The 17728-nt window shown below is 57.1% G+C and overlaps 1 protein-coding gene across 1 annotated transcript in view; it reads right to left on the minus strand.

Moving 5' to 3' along the window:
• Positions 1 to 17420, minus strand: part of HNRNPL (heterogeneous nuclear ribonucleoprotein L) — a gene marked incomplete at both ends in the record, with an annotated part of 17947 nt that extends 527 nt beyond the window's left edge. Inside the window, 13 exon segments of the mRNA XM_084224387.1 lie at positions 90 to 825; positions 1664 to 1721; positions 3028 to 3229; positions 4224 to 4345; positions 5164 to 5283; positions 5285 to 5457; positions 6589 to 6660; positions 12813 to 12885; positions 13624 to 13720; positions 14263 to 14348; positions 14736 to 14973; positions 15797 to 15915; positions 17184 to 17420. Of these exon segments, the coding sequence (XP_084080513.1) occupies positions 90 to 825; positions 1664 to 1721; positions 3028 to 3229; positions 4224 to 4345; positions 5164 to 5283; positions 5285 to 5457; positions 6589 to 6660; positions 12813 to 12885; positions 13624 to 13720; positions 14263 to 14348; positions 14736 to 14973; positions 15797 to 15915; positions 17184 to 17420 (2333 nt within the window).
• Between the last annotated feature and the right edge of the window lie 308 nt (positions 17421 to 17728).

Raw genomic sequence — 17728 nt, forward strand, 5'->3', positions numbered from 1 at the left:
CCCCCACCCCTCAGGACCCCTCCCCACCCTCAGCAGCCCCCCAGGGACCCCTCCCCAACCCCCCCAAACCCCCCAGAATGCCCCCAGACCCCCTCCCCAGCCCCCCCAGGAGGACGAGGAAGAAGAGGAGGAGGATGAAGAATGAGGAGGAGGAGGGGAGGAAGAGGACGATGAAGAGGAGGATGGGGATGAGGAAGAAGAGGAAGATGGAGGACGAAGAGGTTGAGGAGGATGAAGAGGAGGAGGATGAAGAAGAGGATGAGGAGGGGGAGAATGAAGGGCAGGATGGGGAGGGGGCTGGGAGAACGAGGCTGAGGATGAAGAGGAGGATGAGGAGAGGGATGAGGATGAGGATGAAGAAGAGGATGAGTAGGAGGATGAAGAAGAAGGGGATGAGGAGGAGGAGGAAGGGGATGAGGATGAGGAGGGGGAGGAAGGGGATGAGGATGAGGACGGGGATGAGGATGAGGCTGAGGATGAGGAGGAGGCCGAGGAGGAGGATGTGAGGAGGGGGATGAGGATGAAGAAGAGGATGAGTAGGAGGATGAGGATGAAGAGAAGGAGGATGAAGAGGGGGGATGAAGAGGGGGATGAGGAGGATGAGAAGTGGGATGAAGAGGAGGCTGAGGAGGATGAAGAGGAGGCTGAGGAGGATGAAGAGGAGGCTGAGGAGGATGAAGAGGAGGATGAGGATGATGAGGATGAGGCTGCTGAGGCCGAAGCACGCACTGGGGTTCTTCATCTGGAAGTGGTTGAGGAAGCCGAGCGTCTCCAGGGCGTCGCTCTTGGAGTCCCACTCGAGCAGCCCCGAGGAGCTGCGCTCGCCTGGGGGAGGGGCACGGGGTCACACGGGGTCACACGGGGGTCACACGGGGGTCACACGGGGGTCAGGGATCCTTCCCGACCCCCCCCAACACCCACAACCCCCCCCGAGCCCCTTCCCCACCCCCCAATTCCCACCCTGACCCCCCCAAACGCCCCCAAATCCCTTCCCCACCCCCCCCACCCAAATTCCCACCCTGACCCCCCCAACCCCCCTTCAAACCTCCCCCCTTAACCCCAAAACCCATCCTGAACCCCCCAAGCCCCCTCCCCACCACCCAAATCCCCCCCAAACCCCCATCCTGACCCCCCAAACACCCCCCCAAGCCCCTTCCCCACCCCCCACCCCCCCCAATCCCCCCCAAACCCCCATCCTGACCCCCCAAACACCCCCCAAGCCCCTTCCCCACCCCCCACCCCCCCAATCCCCCCCAAACCCCCATCCTGACCCCCCAAACACCCTCAAATCCCACCCTGACCCCCCAAGCCCCCTCCCCAGCCCCCCAATTCCCACCCTGACCCCCCAAAAAACCCACAGAACCCCCCAAATGCCCCTCCTGACCCCCAAACACCCCCTGACCCCCCTGAATCCCCCCCAAAGCCCTCCCTGACCCCCCCAAATGCCCCCAGGGACCCCCCCCAGCCCCCCCAAATGCCCCCCTGAGCCCCCCAAACACCCCTAAATCCCCCCCCAAATGTCCCTCCTGACCCCCCAAACGCCCCCCAAAGCCCACCCTGACCCCCCCAAATGTCCCTCCTGACCCCCCCAAATGCCACCAGGACCCCCCAAACACCCCCTGACCTCCCCCAGGACCCCCCCCAGCCCCCTCCCCACACTCACTCTTGCCAGAGAACACCTTGACCGAGGACGGGCGCTTGACCCCGAGCTCGTCACAGATCTGGGGGAACATGGGGGGATTTGGGGGGTCAGGATGGGGTTTGGGGGTGTCTGGGGAGGGTTTGGGGGGATTTGTGGGGGTCAGGATGGGGTTTGGGGGGTATTTGGGGGGTCAGGATGGGGTTTGGGGGTGTCTGGGGAGGGTTTGGAGGGGATTTGTGGGGATTTGGGATGGTCTGGGAGGGGTTTGGGGGGGGATTTGTGGGTTCAGGATGGAGTTTGGGGGGGTTTGGGGGGATTTAGGGGGTCAGGAGGGGTTTGGGGGTGTCTGGGGGTCCTAGGGAGGAGTTCAAGGGGGTTTTGGGGGGTCAGGAGGGGATTTGGGAGAGTTTGGGGGGTGTTTAGGGGGGTTTGGGGAGTCAGGATGGGGTTTGGGGGGGCTGGGGAGGGTTTGGGGGGATTTGGGGGGTCAGGAGGGGTTTGGGGGGGATTTGGGGCTCAGGGAGGACAATGAAGAGGATGAAGGGGATGAAGGGGATGAAGGGGAGGATGGGGAGGGAACTGAGGAGGACGAGAACGAGGCTGAACGGAGGAAGAGGAGGATGAGGAAGAACAAGAGGATGAGAATGAAGAGGAAGATGAAGAGGATGAGGCTGGGAGGATGAAGAAGATGAAGGGGAGGAAAGGGAGGGAACTGAGGAGGATGAGGACAAGGCTGAGAGGATGAGGAGGAGGAGGAGGATGAGGCTGGGAGAACTGAGGATGAGGATGAAGGGGAGGCTGAGGATGACAATGAGCATGATGCTGAGGCCGAAGGCAGCCGTACCTCGTAGAAGTTGTCCTCGGTGACGTCGAGGGGCAGGGACAGGGACAGGGATGATGAAGGGGAGGAGGAGGATGAGGCTGAGAGAATGAGGCCGAGGAGGAGGATGAGGATGAAGGGGAGGGATGGGGATGACAGTGAGGATGATGCTGAGGCTGAAGGCAGCCGTACCTCGTAGAAGTTGTCCTCGGTGACGTCGAGGGGCAGGGACAGGGATGAAGGGGAGGAGGAGGATGAGGATGAAGGGGAGGATGATGCTGAGGCCGAAGGCAGCCGTACCTCGTAGAAGTTGTCCTCGGTGATGTCGAGGGGCAGGGACAGGGTCAGGGATGATGAAGAGGAGGATGGGGATGATGAAGGGGAGGAGGAGGATGATGCAGAGGATGACTGTGAGGCCGAAGGCAGCCATACCTCGTAGAAGTTGTCCTCGGTGACGTCGAGGGGCAGGGACAGGGTCAGGGATGATGAAGGGGAGGATGGGGATGATGAAGGGGAGGATGAGGATGAAGGGGAGGATGATGCTGAGGCCGAAGGCCATGGGTACCTCGTAGAAGTTGTCCTCGGTGACGTCGAGGGGCGCGTTGAAGAAGTGCAGCACGTTGCTGGGGTGCTGGATGCGGTTCTTGGCCGCCTGCTCGGGCGTGGAGAAGCGATTGTTGCGCGAGCCGCTGAAATCCTTGTAGCTGCAGGAGCCGTCCTCCAGCCCGTAGGACTGCCCGGGCATGATGGCGTGCTGCTTGGAGACACTGCAGGGGAATAAAGGGTTAAAAACACCAGAAATCCACCCCAAAATCCACCACAAAATCCCCTGTAGACCCCCAGAAGCCGTCCTCCAGCCCGTAGGACTGCCCGGGCATGATGGCGTGCTGCTTGGACACACTGGGGAGAGAAATAAAGGGTTAAAAACACCAAAAACCTCAAAAATCCACCCCAAAAACCCCAGAAATCCACCCCAAAAACCCCTCTAGACCCCCCAGGAGCCGTCCTCCAGCCCGTAGGACTGCCTGGGCATGATGGCGTGCTGCTTGGAGACACTGGGGGGGAAATAAAGGGTTAAAAATACCAGAAATCCATCCCAAAATCCACCCCAAAAACCCCCAGAAATCCACCCCAAAAACCCCTCTAGACCCCCCAGGAGCCGTCCTCCAGGCCCTAGGACTGCCCGGGCACGATGGCGTGCTGCTTGGAGACACTGGGGGGGAAAAAAAGGGTTAAAAACCCCGAAATCCACCCCAAAATCCACCTATAGACCCCCCAGGAGCCGTCCTCCAGCCCGTAGGACTGCCCGGGCATGATGGCGTGCTGCTTGGAAACACTGCAGGGGAAAGAAAGGGTTAAAAACACCGAAATCCACCCCAAAATCCACCCCAAAAACCTCTATAAACCCCCCAGGACTGCCCAGGCACGATGGCGTGCTGCTTGGAGACACTGCAGGGCCAAAAATGGGGAAAAATCGGGTCAGAAAACACCTCAAATCCCCCCAAAATCAACCAGAGATCCCCCAGAATTTCTCAAAACCCCCCAAAAAGCCCCAAAAAGCCCCAAAATGCCCCAAAAAGCCCCAAATCCGCACCAGACGTTGAGCTTCTGTCCGAACATGAAGTTGTTGTTGAGGTGGGTGACGGCTGGGAGGGGTTTGGATCCCCACAAAACCACCTCAAACCCCCCCAAAACCACTCAGAGACCCCCCAGAATTTCTCAAAACCCCCCAAAAAGCCCCAAAACTCCCCAAACTCTCACCAGACGTTGAGTTTCTGCCCGAACATGAAGTTGTTGTTGAGGTGGGTGATGGCTCTGTCCACGGCGTAGCCATCGGCCATCTCCACCATGGCCGCGCCCGGCTTGCTCTTCATGAACTTCACCTGCCGGGGACAGGTGGGACAGGTGAGACACACCTGGGACAGGGACAGGTGAGGGACTGGGACAGGGACAGGTGAGACTGGGACTGGGACAGGTGAGGGGACAGTGACCACGCCTGGCTTGCTCTTCATGAACTTCACCTGCTGGGGACAGGTGGGACAGAACAGGTGAGACTGGGACAGGGACAGGGACAGGTGAGGGACAGCTGGGACAGGTGGGACAGAACAGGTGAGACTGGGACACCTGGGACAGGTGAAGGACACAGGGACAGGTGAGGGACAGTGGGACAGGGCACAAACCTCCTGTAGGACCTCCCAGACCCCCAGTGGGACCCCAGCCCACCTTCTCCACGTTGCCATAGAGACAGAAGACGTTGAAGACCCTGTCACAGTTCATCTTGGCCTGGTCCAACCCCAGGAAGGACCCCCCTGAATCCCCCCAAAACCCCCCTAAATCCCCCCAAACCCCCCCCAAACCCCACTCAGGACCCCCAGTGGGACCCCAGCCCACCTTCTCCACGTTGCCATAGAGACAGAAGACGTTGAACACCCTGTCACAGTTCATCTTGGCCTGGTCCAGCCCCACTGAGGACCCCCAAACCCCCCTGAATCCCCCCCAAATCCCCCCCAAACCCCACTCAGGACCCCCAGTGGGACCCCTGCCCACCTTCTCCACGTTGCCATAGAGACAGAAGACGTTGAAGACCCTGTCACAGTTCATCTTGGCCTGGTCCAGCCCCACTGAGGACCCCCAAACCCCCCTAAATCCCCCCAAACCCCCCCAAACCCCACTCAGGACCCCCTGTGGGACCCCAGCCCACCTTCTCCACGTTGCCATAGAGACAGAAGACGTTGAAGACCCTGTCACAGTTCATCTTGGCCTGGTCCAGCCCGTAGACCATCAGCACGGGTGAGTCGGCGTGGGGGCCGTAGTCGGGGGGGCGGCGGTGGGGGAGGGGGGGGGTGCCCGTACTGGGGGCCGTAACGGCCGGGACCCCTCCGGTGCCCCCCCCCCACCGGGGGAGGCCCCATGCGCCGGCCCTCGTAGTGCGGGGGAGGGGGCCCGTAGCCCTCGTCGTGATAGTGGCCGTGGTGATACCCCCCGTGGGGACCACCTGGGGGGAGGGGAGACGGGGGTGAGACCCCCGAATTGGGGGAGAGACCCCCGAATTGGGGGAGAGACCCCCATGGTGAGGGGAGACCCCAAATGTGGGGAGGGGGCCCGTAGCCCTCGTCGTGGTAGTGGCCGTGGTGATACCCCCCGTGGGGACCACCTGGGGGGAGGGGAGACAGGGGTGAGACCCCCGAATTGGGGGAGAGACCCCCATGGTAAGGGGAGACCCCAAAGAGGGGGAGGAGAGAGATAAGGGGGACCCCAAATGTGGGGAGGGGGCTTGTGGCCGTGGTGGTAACCACCGTGGGGACCACCTGGGGGGAGGGGAGATGGGGGTGACACCCCCAAATTGGGGGGAGAGACCCCCATGGTGAGAAGAGACCCCAAAGAGGGGGAGGAAAAAGATAAGAGGGACCCCAAACCTGCCCCAAAGGCGCCTGCAGCCCCCCCAAAGGTTCCCCCCGCCCCCCCAAATGAGCCCCCAACCCCCCAAACCTGCCCCAACGGTGCCCCAGCCCCCCCAAAGACACCCCCAGCCCCCCCAAAGGTGCCCCAAAGGCGCCCCCAGCCCCCCAAAAGGTGCCCCCAGACCCCCGAAAGGTGCCCCCAGACCCCCCAAACCTGCCCCCGCCCCCCCCAAAGGTGCCCCCAGCCCCCCCAGACCTGCCCCAAATGAGCCCCTAGCCCCCCCCAACCTGTCCCCAGACCCCCCAAACCTGCCCCAAATGAGCCCCCAGCCCCCCCAGACCTGCCCCAGCCCCCCCAAAGGCACCCCCAGTCCCCCCAAATGAGCCCCCAACCCCCCAGACCTGCCCCAAAGGTGCCCCCAGCCCCCCCAGACTCACCCCCAGCCCCCCCAGACCTGCCCCAGACTCAACCCCAGCCCCCCAAACCTGCCCCAAATGAGCCCCCAGCCCCCCCAAACCTGCCCCCAGCCCCCCAAAGCTGCCCCAAGCCCCCTCAAAGGTGCCTCAAAGGTGCCCCAAAGGGTCCCCAGCCCCCCCAAACCTGCCCCCAGCCCCCCCAAACCTGCCCCAAAGGCACCCCCAGGCCCCCCAAACCTGCCCCAAAGGCGCCCCCAGCCCCCCCAAGCTGCCCCCAGCCCCCCCAAGCTGCCCCCAGCCCCCCGTACCGTACTCGGCCGGGTGGTCTCCCAGCAGGGGCGGCTGCCGCTGCCGTTTGTTGGGGTTCCCTCCGGGGTCTCCTGGGGGGGGGGAGGGGTGGGGGGGGTCACACGGGGGGGGGGAGGGGGGCACACAACCCCCCAGACACACCCAGCCCCCCTCCCCCTCCCCCCCAGAGAAATCTGGGCCCCACAAACTCATCAATCAATCAATCATTAATTACGCCATTAATCATTAATTAGAGATGCTAATGAACCCCCCCCAGCAGCGGGACCTGGGGGGAGGGGTCAGCACCGGATCGGGCTCAGAACTCAACGATTCGGGCAAATCCCGCCAGAGATCGCACACAATTCAATTTTGGGTGGAAAAGAGCAGGAAAAGGGCAAAAATCAAACAGGGGGGAGGAAAGAAGGGGCTACTCACAGATCCGGGGGGCAAAAATTCCTTGGGGCCCCTCCTGGGGGGCTCCTCTTACCCGCGGCTGCTCCGGCGCGCCCCGGGCCCTGCGGCACAGGGCGAGAGTCACAAACGGCCCCGAACGGCCCCAAAATGGGGACCCCCAGACCCCCCCGGGCCGGAACCTTCCGGAATGGTCCTTGGGGGTGCTCCTGGAAGTGTTTCTGGAATGTTCCTGCGGGTGGTCCTGGGGATGTTTCTGGAATGTTCCTTGGAATATTCCTTGGAATGTTCCTGCGGGTGTTTCTGAAGTGGTTCTGGAATGTTCCTTTGGGTGTTGCTGATGGTGTTTCTGGAATGTTCCTTGGAATGTTCCTGCAGGTGTTTCTGGAAGGGTTCTGGAATGTTCCTTTGGGTGTTTCTGGAATGTTCCTCGGAATGTCCCTCGGAACGTCCCTGCAGGTGTTTCTGGAGTGGTTCTGGAATGTTCCTTGGAATGTCCCTCGGAATGTTCCTTTGGGTGTTTCTGGAATGTTCCTTGGAATGTTCCTGCGGGTGTTTCTGGAATGTTCCTGTGGGTGTTTCTGGAATGTTCCTTGGAATGTCCCTCGGAATGTTCCTGAAGGTGTTTCTAGAATGTTCCTTAGGGGTGTTCCTTGGAATGTTCCTGCGGGTGTTTCTGGAGATGTTTCTGGAATGTTCCTTGGGGGTGTTCCTTGGAATGTTGCTGGAAGTGTCTCTGGAATGTTTCTAGAATGTTCCTGGGGGTGGTCCTGGAAGTGTTTCTGGAATGTTCTTGGGGTGTTCTGGAATGTTCTTGGGATGTTCTTGGAATGTTCCTTGGGGGTGTTCTTGAAATGTTCTGGAATGTTCCTGGGAGTGTTCTTGGAATATTCCTTGGGGGGTGTTCCTGGGGTGTTTCTGGAATGTTCCTGGGAGTGTTCTTGGAATGTTCTCGGGGTGTTTCTGGAATGTTCCTGGAACATTCCTTGGGGTGTTCCTGGAATGTTCCTTGGGTGTGCTTGGAATGTTCTTGGGGGTGTTCTGGAATGTTCCTTGCAGTGTTCCTGAGATGTTCTTGGGGTGTTCTGGAATGTTCCTTGGAATGTTCTTGTGGTGTTCTGGAATGTTCCTTGCAGTGTTCCTGGGATGTTCTTGGGGTGTTCTGGAATGTTCCTTGGAGTGTTCCTGGGGCTGATGCTGGAATGTTCCTTGGGTGTTCCTTGGGCTGTTCTTGGAAGTGTTTCTGGAATGTTCCTGGGAGTTTCCTTGGAATGCCCCCTTGGGGTGTTTGCTGGAGGTGTTTCTGGAATGTTCCTTGGGGTGTTCTGGAATGTTCCTGGGATGGTCTTGGAACATTCCTGGGGGTGCTCCCGGAATGTTCCTGGGGGTGTTTCTGGAATGTTCCTGGAATGTTCCTTTGGGATGTTCTTGGTGTTGCTTGAGGTGTTTCTGGAATGTTCCTGGGGGAATGTTTCTGGAACCTTCCCGGAATGTTCCTGGGGGTGTTTTTGGGGATTTTGGGTGTCAGCACCTCGGGGATGCTCAGGAGAGGTCCTGAAAGCACCAAAAAAGGGCCCTGGGTGGTCCTGAAACCACCGAGGTTGTGGCGTGGAATGGGAATCACTCATAAAACCCCGGAAGAATTCCTAAAAACACTGAGCTGAGTCATGCAAGGAGAAGAGCTCCTAAAATCCCTGAAACTGAGTCATGGAAGAGAAAAGAGTTCCTAAAAACCCTGGGGGGTTTTGTCTTCTGAGTGGAAGAATCCCAAAAACCACCAAAAACGGTCTTGGGAGATCAAGTGTGGTGAGGAAATTCCTGAAAAACCCCGAGGAAATGGTCTGGGGAGGGAGAGAATTCCTAAAAACGACCAAAGTCGGGACTTTGAAAGGAGAGATTTCCTAAAAATCCCCAAAATGGGATCTTGGGAAATTAGAGAATTCCTAAAAATCCCCCAAACCAGCAGGTTTGTGCCTTGGGAATGAGAGAATCCCCATGAAAAGCTCCTGGGTTGTGTTGGTGTTGAGAGAATTCCTAAAAATCACAAAATTTTGAGCCTTGGAAGTGAGAGAATTCCTAAAAAATTAAAAATAGAATGTTCTTGGACTGTGTCTTGGTATGTTGCTGAAATCCCAAAAGTCACTGAGTTTGTGCCTTGGAAATGAGAAATTCCTAAAAAAACCTTCTTGGGGTGTGTCCATGTTGCTGAAATCCTAAAATTCCACCCAAACTGTGCCTTGGAAGTGCCAGAATTCAGAGGAAATGCTCCTGGGTTGTGTTGATTTTGTTGGAATTCCTAAAATTCCACCCAAATTGTGCCTTGGAGTTGCCAGAATTCCTAAAAAAAATGCTCTTGGGATGTGCTGGTGTTGCTGAAATCCTAAAACCCATCACGTTTTGTGCCTTGGAAATGAAAGAATTCCCATGAAATGCTCCTGGCTTGTGCAGAAATTCCTAAAACTCACCCAAATTGTGCTTTGGAGTTGCCAAAATTCCCATGAAATGCTCCTGGGTTGTGTTGGTGTTGAGAGAATTCCCAAAACCCATCAAGTTTGGTGCCTTGGAAGTGAAGGAATTCCTAAAAAATGTTCTTGGGTTGTGTTGATGGTGCTGAAATCCTAAAACCCATCACGTTTTGTGCCTTGGAAATGAAAGAATTCCCATGAAATGCTCCTGGGTTGTGCAGAAATTCCTAAAATTCACCCAAATTGTGCCTTGGAAGTGAGAGAATTGCCATGAAATGCTCCTGGGTTGTGTTGATGTTGAGACAATTCCCAAAAACCTCTGAGTTTGTGCCTTGGATGTGAGAGAAATCCCATGGAATGTTCCTGGGTTGTGCAGAAATTCCTAAATTCCACCCAAATTGTGCCTTGGAAATGAGAGAATTGCCATGAAATGCTCTTGAGTTGTGTTGATGTTGAGACAATTCCCAAAAGCCACCGAGTTTTGTACCTTGGAAGTGAAAGAATTCCTAAAAAAATGTTCTTGGGTTGTGGTGATATTGGTGAAATCCTGAATTCCACCCCAATTGTGCCTTGGAAGTGCCAGAATTCCCATGGAATGCTCCTGGGTTGTGTTGATGGTGCTGAAATCCTAAAACCCATCAAGTCTGGTGCCTTGGAAATGAGAGCATTCCTAAAAAAATGTTCTTGGGGTTGTGTTGATACTGGTGAAATCCTGAATTCCACCCAAATTGTGCCTTGGAAGTGAGAGAAATCCTAGAAAAATCAGAATATTCTTGGAGTGTGTCTTGATATGTTGCTGAAATCCTAAAAACCACCGAGTTTGTGCCTTGGACGTGAGAGAATTCCCATGAAATGTTCCTGGGTTGTGCAGAAATTCCTAAATTCCACCCAAATTGTGCCTTGGGAGTGCCAGAATTCCCATGAAATGCTCTTGAGTTGTGTTGATGTTGAGACAATTCCCAAAAACCACCGAGTTTTGTGCCTTGGAAATGAAAGAATTCCTAAGAAAATGCTCCTGGGTTGTGGTGATGCTGTTGGAATTCCTAAAACTCACCCAAATTGTGCCTTGGAGCTGCAAAAATTCCCATGAAATGCTCCCGGGTTGTGTTGGTGTTGAGACAATTCCCAAAACCCATCAAGTTTGGTGCCTTGGAAGTGAAAGAATTCCTAAAAAATGTTCTTGGGTTGTGTTGATGTTGCTAAAATCCTAAAAAACCACCGAGTTTGTGCCTTGGAAATGAGAGAATTCCCATGAAACGCTCTTGGGTTGTGCAGAAATTCCTAAAATTCACCCAAATTGTGCCTTGGAAGTGAGAGAATTGCCATGAAATGCTCTTGAGTTGTGTTGATGTTGAGACAATTCCCAAAAACCACCGAGTTTTGTACCTTGGAAGTGAAAGAATTCCTAAAAAAATGTTCTTGGGTTGTGGTGATATTGGTGAAATCCTGAATTCCACCCCAATTGTGCCTTGGAAATGAGAGAATTCCCGTGAAATGCTCCTGGGTTGTGTTGATGGTGCTGAAATCCTAAAACCCATCAAGTCTGGTGCCTTGGAAATGAGAGCATTCCTAAAAAAATGTTCTTGGGTTGTGTTGATACTGGTGAAATCCTGAATTCCACCCAAATTGTGCCTTGGAAGTGAGAGAAATCCTAGAAAAATCAGAATATTCTTGGAGTGTGTCTTGATATGTTGCTGAAATCCTAAAAACCACCGAGTTTGTGCCTTGGGAGTGCCAGAATTCCCATGAAATGCTCCTGGGTTGTGTTGGTGTTGAGAGAATTCCCAAAAACCTCTGAGTTTGTGCCTTGGAAGTGCCAAAATTCCCATGAAATGCTCCTGGGTTGTGTTGGTGTTGAGAGAATTCCCAAAAATCAACCAAACTGTGCCTTGGAAGTGAAAGAATTCCTAAAAAAATGCTCCTGGGTTGTGTTGATGGTGCTGAATTCCTAAATTCCACCCAAATTGTGCCTTGGGAGTGCCAGAATTCCCATGGAATGCTCTTGGGTTGTGTTGATGTTGCTGAAATCCTAAAAACCACCGAGTTTGTGCCTTGGAAATGAGAGAATTCCCATGAAATGCTCTTGGGGATGTGTTGATGTTGAGACAATTCCCAAAAACCTCTGAGTTTGTGTCTTGTAAATGAAAGAATTCCTAAGAAAATGCTCTTGGCTTGTGTCCATGTTGTTGGAATTCCTAAAACTCACCCAAATTGTGCCTTGGGAGTGCCAGAATTCCCAAGAAATGTTTCTGGAGTGTGTCCATGTTGCTGAAATCCTAAAAACCACCGGGTTTGTGCCTTGGAAATGAGAGAATTCCCATGAAATGTTCTTGGCTTGTGCAGAAATTCCTAAATTCCACCCCAATTGTGCCTTGGGAGTGCCAGAATTTCCATGGAATGCTCTTGGGTTGTGTTGATGTTGAGACAATTCCCAAAAACCTCTGAGTTTGTGCCTTGGAAGTGAAAGAATTCCTAAGAAAATGCTCTTGGGTTGTGTTGATGGTGCTGAAATTCCTAAAATTCCCCCAAAATGAGAGAATTCCTACAAATGTCCTTGGGTTGTGTCCGTGGTCCCTCGCCGGGGGCTCCTGCTGCTGCTGCTGGTGTTGGTGATTTGATTTTTGGGGTTTTTTGGGTTTTTCTGGTGTTTTTTTCTCCTGGATTTTTGATTTTTGGGGGGTTGCTGGAGCCCCATCCCCCGTGTGGTGTGAGGGTGGGAGGAGGAGAGGGAGGAAGAAGAGGAAGAGGAGGAGGAGGAGGAGGAGGAGGAGGTGAGGCTGAATCTGCCCAGAACGGGCTCGGAGCCGGCGAAGGACAAAACCCCCCAAGCCCAATTTTGGGGAAGATTCCCCCAATTTCGGAAAGACCCCCCAGTTTTGGGAAAGACCCCCCCAGATTTGGGAAGGATCCCTGAGACCCCCCCCTTTTGTGGGTGGGATCCCCCAATTTTGGAAAGGATCCCCCAATTCTGGGTGGGAACCCCCAGTTTTGGGAAGGACTCCTGAAACCCTCAAGTTTTGGGAAGGATCCCTGGAACTCCCCAATTTTGGGAAAGATCCCTCAATTTTGGGGAAGGACCCCTGGGATCCCCAAATTTCAGGAAGGACTCCCTGGGACCCCCCCCAATTTAGGGAAGGACCCCCCAGTTTTGGGAATGATTCCTGGAATTCCCCAATTTTGGGAAACATCCCCAAATTTTAAGAAGGATTCCAGGAACTCCCAAATTTTGAGAAGAACCACTGAGACCCCCCCAATTCTGGGAAAGGCTCCTGGGACCCCCCTTTTTTTGGGTGGGACCCCCATTTTTGGGAAGGACCCCCCAAAATTGCAGGAATTCCCCCCAGACTGAGGCCCCTCCCTGGCCGTACCTGTCCCGCTCAGGTTGGGGTTGGTGTAGTCCCAGGTGTCCTGGTCGTTCTTGAACACGTTCAGGCGGCTGGGCTGGGGGTGCACGGGGGGTTGGCACCTGCCCAGGTGTGCCCAGGTACCCCCAGGTGTGCCCAAGTACCCCCAGGTGTGTGCCCAGGTACCCCCAGGTGTGCCCAGGTACCCCCAGGTGTGCCCCCAGCTGTCCCCAGGTGTGTCAGGTACCCCCGGGTGTGTGCCCAGGTACCCCCAGCTGTGTCCCCAGTTGTGCCCAGGTATATCCCCAGGTGTGCCCATGTGTCCCAGCTATATTTCCAGGTGTGTCAAGTGTTCCCAGGTGCCCCCAGATGCCCCCGAGTGTGCCCAGACACCCCCAGGTGTGCCCAGGTACCCTCAGGTGCTTCAGGAGTGCCCCCAGGTGTTTCGGGTGGGTGCCCAGGTGTGTCTCCAGGTGTTTCAGGTGTGTGCCCAGGTGCCCCCAGGTGTCCCCAGATGCCCCCAGGTGTGCCGAGGTGTGTGCCCAGATGCCCCCAGGTGTGTCCCCAGGTGTGTCCCCAGATACCCCCAGGTGTGTTCCCAGGTGCCCCCAGGTGTGCCCAGGTGCGTCCCCAGGTGTTTCAGGTGCACCCAGGTGTGCCCAGGTGCCCCCAGGTGTTTCAGGTGCCCCAGGTGTGCCCAGGTGCCCCCAGGTGTTTCAGGTGCCCCAGGTGTTTCAGGTGCCCCAGGTGTGCCCAGATGCCCCCAGGTGTTCCAGGTGCCCCAGGTGTGCCCAGGTGCATCCCCAGGTGTTTCAGGTGCCCCAGGTGTGCCCACCTTGGCGTACTCGATCTTGAGGGTGCAGCAGCCCGAGTAGATGTCGGCGCCGTTGAGCGAGGCCTTGGCGCGCTGGGCGCTCTGCACCGAGTCGAACGTGGCGCGGTTAAGGAACCCAACCGGAGCCCTGGGGCAATTCCTGAGGGATTGGGGCAATTCCCGAGGGATTGGGGCAATTCCTGAAGGGATTGGGGCAATTCCTGAGGGATTGGGGCAATTCCCGAGGGATTGGGGCAATTCCTGAAGGGATTGGGGCAATTCCTGATGGGACTGGGGCAATTCCTGATGGGATTGGGGCAATTCCCGAGGGATTGGGGCAATTCCCGAGGGATTGGGGCAATTCCTGAGGGATTGGGGCAATTCCCAAGGGATTTGGGGAAATTCTAATGGGATTTGGGGAAATTCCTGATGGAACTTGGGGAACTCCCAAGTGAATTTTGTGGGAATTCCTGACGAGATTTGGGGAATTCTGGGTGCTCAGAGGGGTGGGGACACGGGGACAGCCCGGCTCTGAGCCAGGTGGGGCCACCTGAGCTATTCTGGTGACCTTGGATCCCCATTCCCGGGGGAATTTGGGGGCACTGGGATTTCGGGGACCCCCCCCAACAGCCCAAAATCCCCAGATGGAGTTTGGGATATTCCACCATGGCCTGCACGCCGTTCTTGCGGAAGATGACGATGCGCTGCACCGGCCCACAGGGGTTGCAGATGGTGTAGAGCACGTCCTGCGGGGAAAGGGGGGTCAGGGGCACCCCAAAACACACTGGGGACCCCAAAAATACAACCCAAGATCCCCTAGGACACCCCAAACCCCGCTGACCGTGGTGATGGAGTAGATGGGGTTGAGGATGGTGAAGAGCAGCACGTTGGTGGTGACCCCAAACTCCAACAAACCCCAACAAAACCCCAATAAAACCCCAACAAACCCCAATAAAGCCCAAATAAACCCCAATAAACCCCACTGACCGTGGTGATGGAGTAGATGGGGTTGAGGATGGTGAAGAACAGCACATTGGTGGTGACCCCAAACTCCAACAAACCCCAACAAAACCCCAATAAAACCCCAATACACCCCAATAAAACCCCAATAAAACCCCCCAAACCCCGCTGACCGTGGTGATGGAGTAGATGGGGTTGAGGATGGTGAAGAGCAGCACGTTGTTGACGCCGCGCGCGTCGTCGCTGTCGCCGGGCCGCGAGATCTTCTGGCTGGTGGAGTAGTTGACGAAGGCGGGGTGCCCGGCGAAGTAGATCTGGTTGTCGGCCGCGTAGTTGACGGCGTTGCAGGCGCCCAGGATGTCCTCGAACTCCACCAGGGCCTGGCGCTTCTTTGGCATCACCACCACGTAGCTGGGACGGGGGGACACGGTCAGCGTGGTGGCACCAACCCGTGGTGGCATCACCCCATGGTGGCACCAACCCCTGGCATCACCACCATGTAGCTGGGACAGGGGGACACGGTCAGCGTGGTGGCACCAACCCGTGGTGGCACCATCACCCCGTGGTGCCATCACCCTGTGGTGTCATCCCCACATCAGCGTGGTGGCACCAACCCGTGGTGGCACCATCACCCCTTGGTGCCATCACCCCGTGGTGTCATCCCCACGTAGCTGGGACAGGGGGACATGATCAGCGTGGTGGCATCACCTCGTGGTGCCACCACCCCAGTGTTCCTAGCACCCTATCCTCACTGTGGCACCCCAATGTCCCCAGCAAACTGCCCCATGTCACCACCCCTGTGTCCCCTCGTGTCCCCAGCACACTGTCCCCAGTGTCCCCACCATGCGCCCCAAGTCTCCCCAGTGTCCCCACCCCATGTCCCCCAGTGTACCCACTCCACTGTCCCCAGTGTCCCCACTATCTGCCTCACACTCCCGCCATGTCCCCACCCCAGTGTCTCCACCATGTGCCCAGCAAAGTGTCCCCCTGTGTCCCCAGTGTCTGCCCCAGTGTCCCCACCCCAGTGTCCCCAGTGTCCCCACCCCAGTGTCCCCATGTCCCAGTGTCCCCCCCAGTGTTCCCATGTCCCGGTGTCCCTGGCACACTGTCCCCACCCCAGTGTCCCCCTAAGTGTCCGCACCCCAGTGTCCCAGTGTCCCCCCCAGTGTCCCCACCCCAGTGTCCCCAGTGTCCCTGGCACACTGTCCCCACCCCAGTGTCCCCGTGTCCCCACCTGATGGGCCCGAACTCCTGCAGCGCCTCCACCAGGTCGGCCTCCACGATGCCGTCGATGAGGCCGCGGATGTGAACCACGGGCGACGCCGGCGTCTTGTGGGGATCCTCGTAGTTCTCCTGGGGACACCGAGCGCTTGGGGACATCCCTGCGGGCTGGGGACAGCCCTGCTGGGCTTGGGGACAGCCCTGAGGGGTTTGGGGACAGCCCTGATGGGCTTGGGGACAGCCCTGGTGGGTTTGGGACAGCCCTGATGGGTTTGGGGACATCCCCACCAGGCTGGGGACAGCCCTGATGTGCTTGGGACAGCCCTGATGGGTTTGGGGACAGCCCTGATGGGTTTGGGGACATCCCCGCCGGGCTGGGGACAGCCCTGATGGGCTGGAGATACAGGGCTTGGGGACACCGAGCGTTTGGGGACAGCCCTGAGGGGTTTGGGGACAGCCCTGATGGGCTTGGGGACAGACCTGATGGGTCTGGAGATACAGGGCTTGGGGACACCGAGCGTTTGGGGACATCCCTGATGGGTTTGGGGACACTGAGGGCTTTGGGACACCAAGGGCTTTGGGACAACCCCAAACCCCGCAGCTCTGGGGCCAGGCCGAGTTAAAATGGGCCCCCCTACACCCTTAGGTTTTTACTTCCTTAAAGAAGCATTTTAGAGCAAAAATATCTGCCCCTACTCAGTATTTACCGGCCAATACTCAACCCTCACTCCCTCACAAAATATCTTTTTCCATTCCTCAATATTTACACCCCAATATTTACCCCTCAATATTTACCCCCTCATAGATGACCTTTCCGCCCCATTTACAACTCTACATTTAGCCCCTCAAAAAACACCTTCTTCCACTCCTCAATATGTACCTCAATATTCCCCCCCAATATTTACACCCACAGAACAAATCTTTTACCTCCTCTCAATACTTACACTTTCATGGGGGATCTTTTCCCCTCCCTCACTCTTTGCCTCTTCAAATTAAGTCTTTTACCCCCCTCAGTATTTACCCCCCAATATTTATCCCTCAGACCGGATCTCTTTCCCCCCTCAACCCTTCCCGCCATGTTTGTCCCCTCAGAACTCCCTTCCCCACATTTTCTCCCCTCACACAAATCTCTTTCTCCCCCTCTGCTCCTCTTTCCCCTTTAACCTTTCATGAGGGTCTCCTACGCCCCCTCAGCCCTTCCCGCCACTTCTGCCCCCTCACGGGAGCTCTTTTACCCCCCTCAGCCCTTCCCGCCACTTCTGCCCCCTCACAGGAACTCTTTTACCCGCCTCAGCTCCTGCCGCCACATTCGCCCCCTCACGGCGTTTTCCCCCCCTCAAGGAGCTGTTCTGCCCCGCTCCCCACACCAAACCCCTTCCCCGCTTTCCCCCCGCTCTCACCGATCCTCCCGCTCCGGCCCCGCCGCCCGCGCCCCCCGGCCCGCCGGGCCCATGAGGCGGCGCCTCCGCGCTCTCGGTTTTCAGGCGTTTAGGAGCTCTCCCGCCCTCGCCGCCGCCACCTCCGCCGTAATATCTCCCCGAACCGCCGCCGCCGCCGCCCGTCGCCATCTTCCCCATGTCGGCTCCGCGTCCGCCACCCTCGGCACCCTGAGGGCCGCGCCACCGCCGCCGCGACATGGCGCCCCGCTCGACCGTCCCGCCCACGACACGCCCCCATTGGCCCGCCCACGCGTCAATCAAGGCGGTCCGGGAATCCCATTGGCTGAGGCCGTTCCCGCCACACCCGCGACGCCACACGCCGTTGTGATTTGCCCAGTCACAGATAAAATCCTGCGCCTATTGGTCCGCTGAGCTGCCCATCAGCGCCATCCTGAGAATACCATTGGACTCCGGGCGCAACGGTCCGCCCGCCCACCGCGCTGATTGGAGAAGATGTTGCCTGTCAGGGCGAGGCCCCGCCCTTCTTCTCGTCCAACCCGCAGATC

Source organism: Fringilla coelebs (assembly GCF_963513975.1).
Source record: "Fringilla coelebs genome assembly, chromosome: 37".
Taxonomy (NCBI): Eukaryota; Metazoa; Chordata; class Aves; order Passeriformes; family Fringillidae; genus Fringilla; species Fringilla coelebs.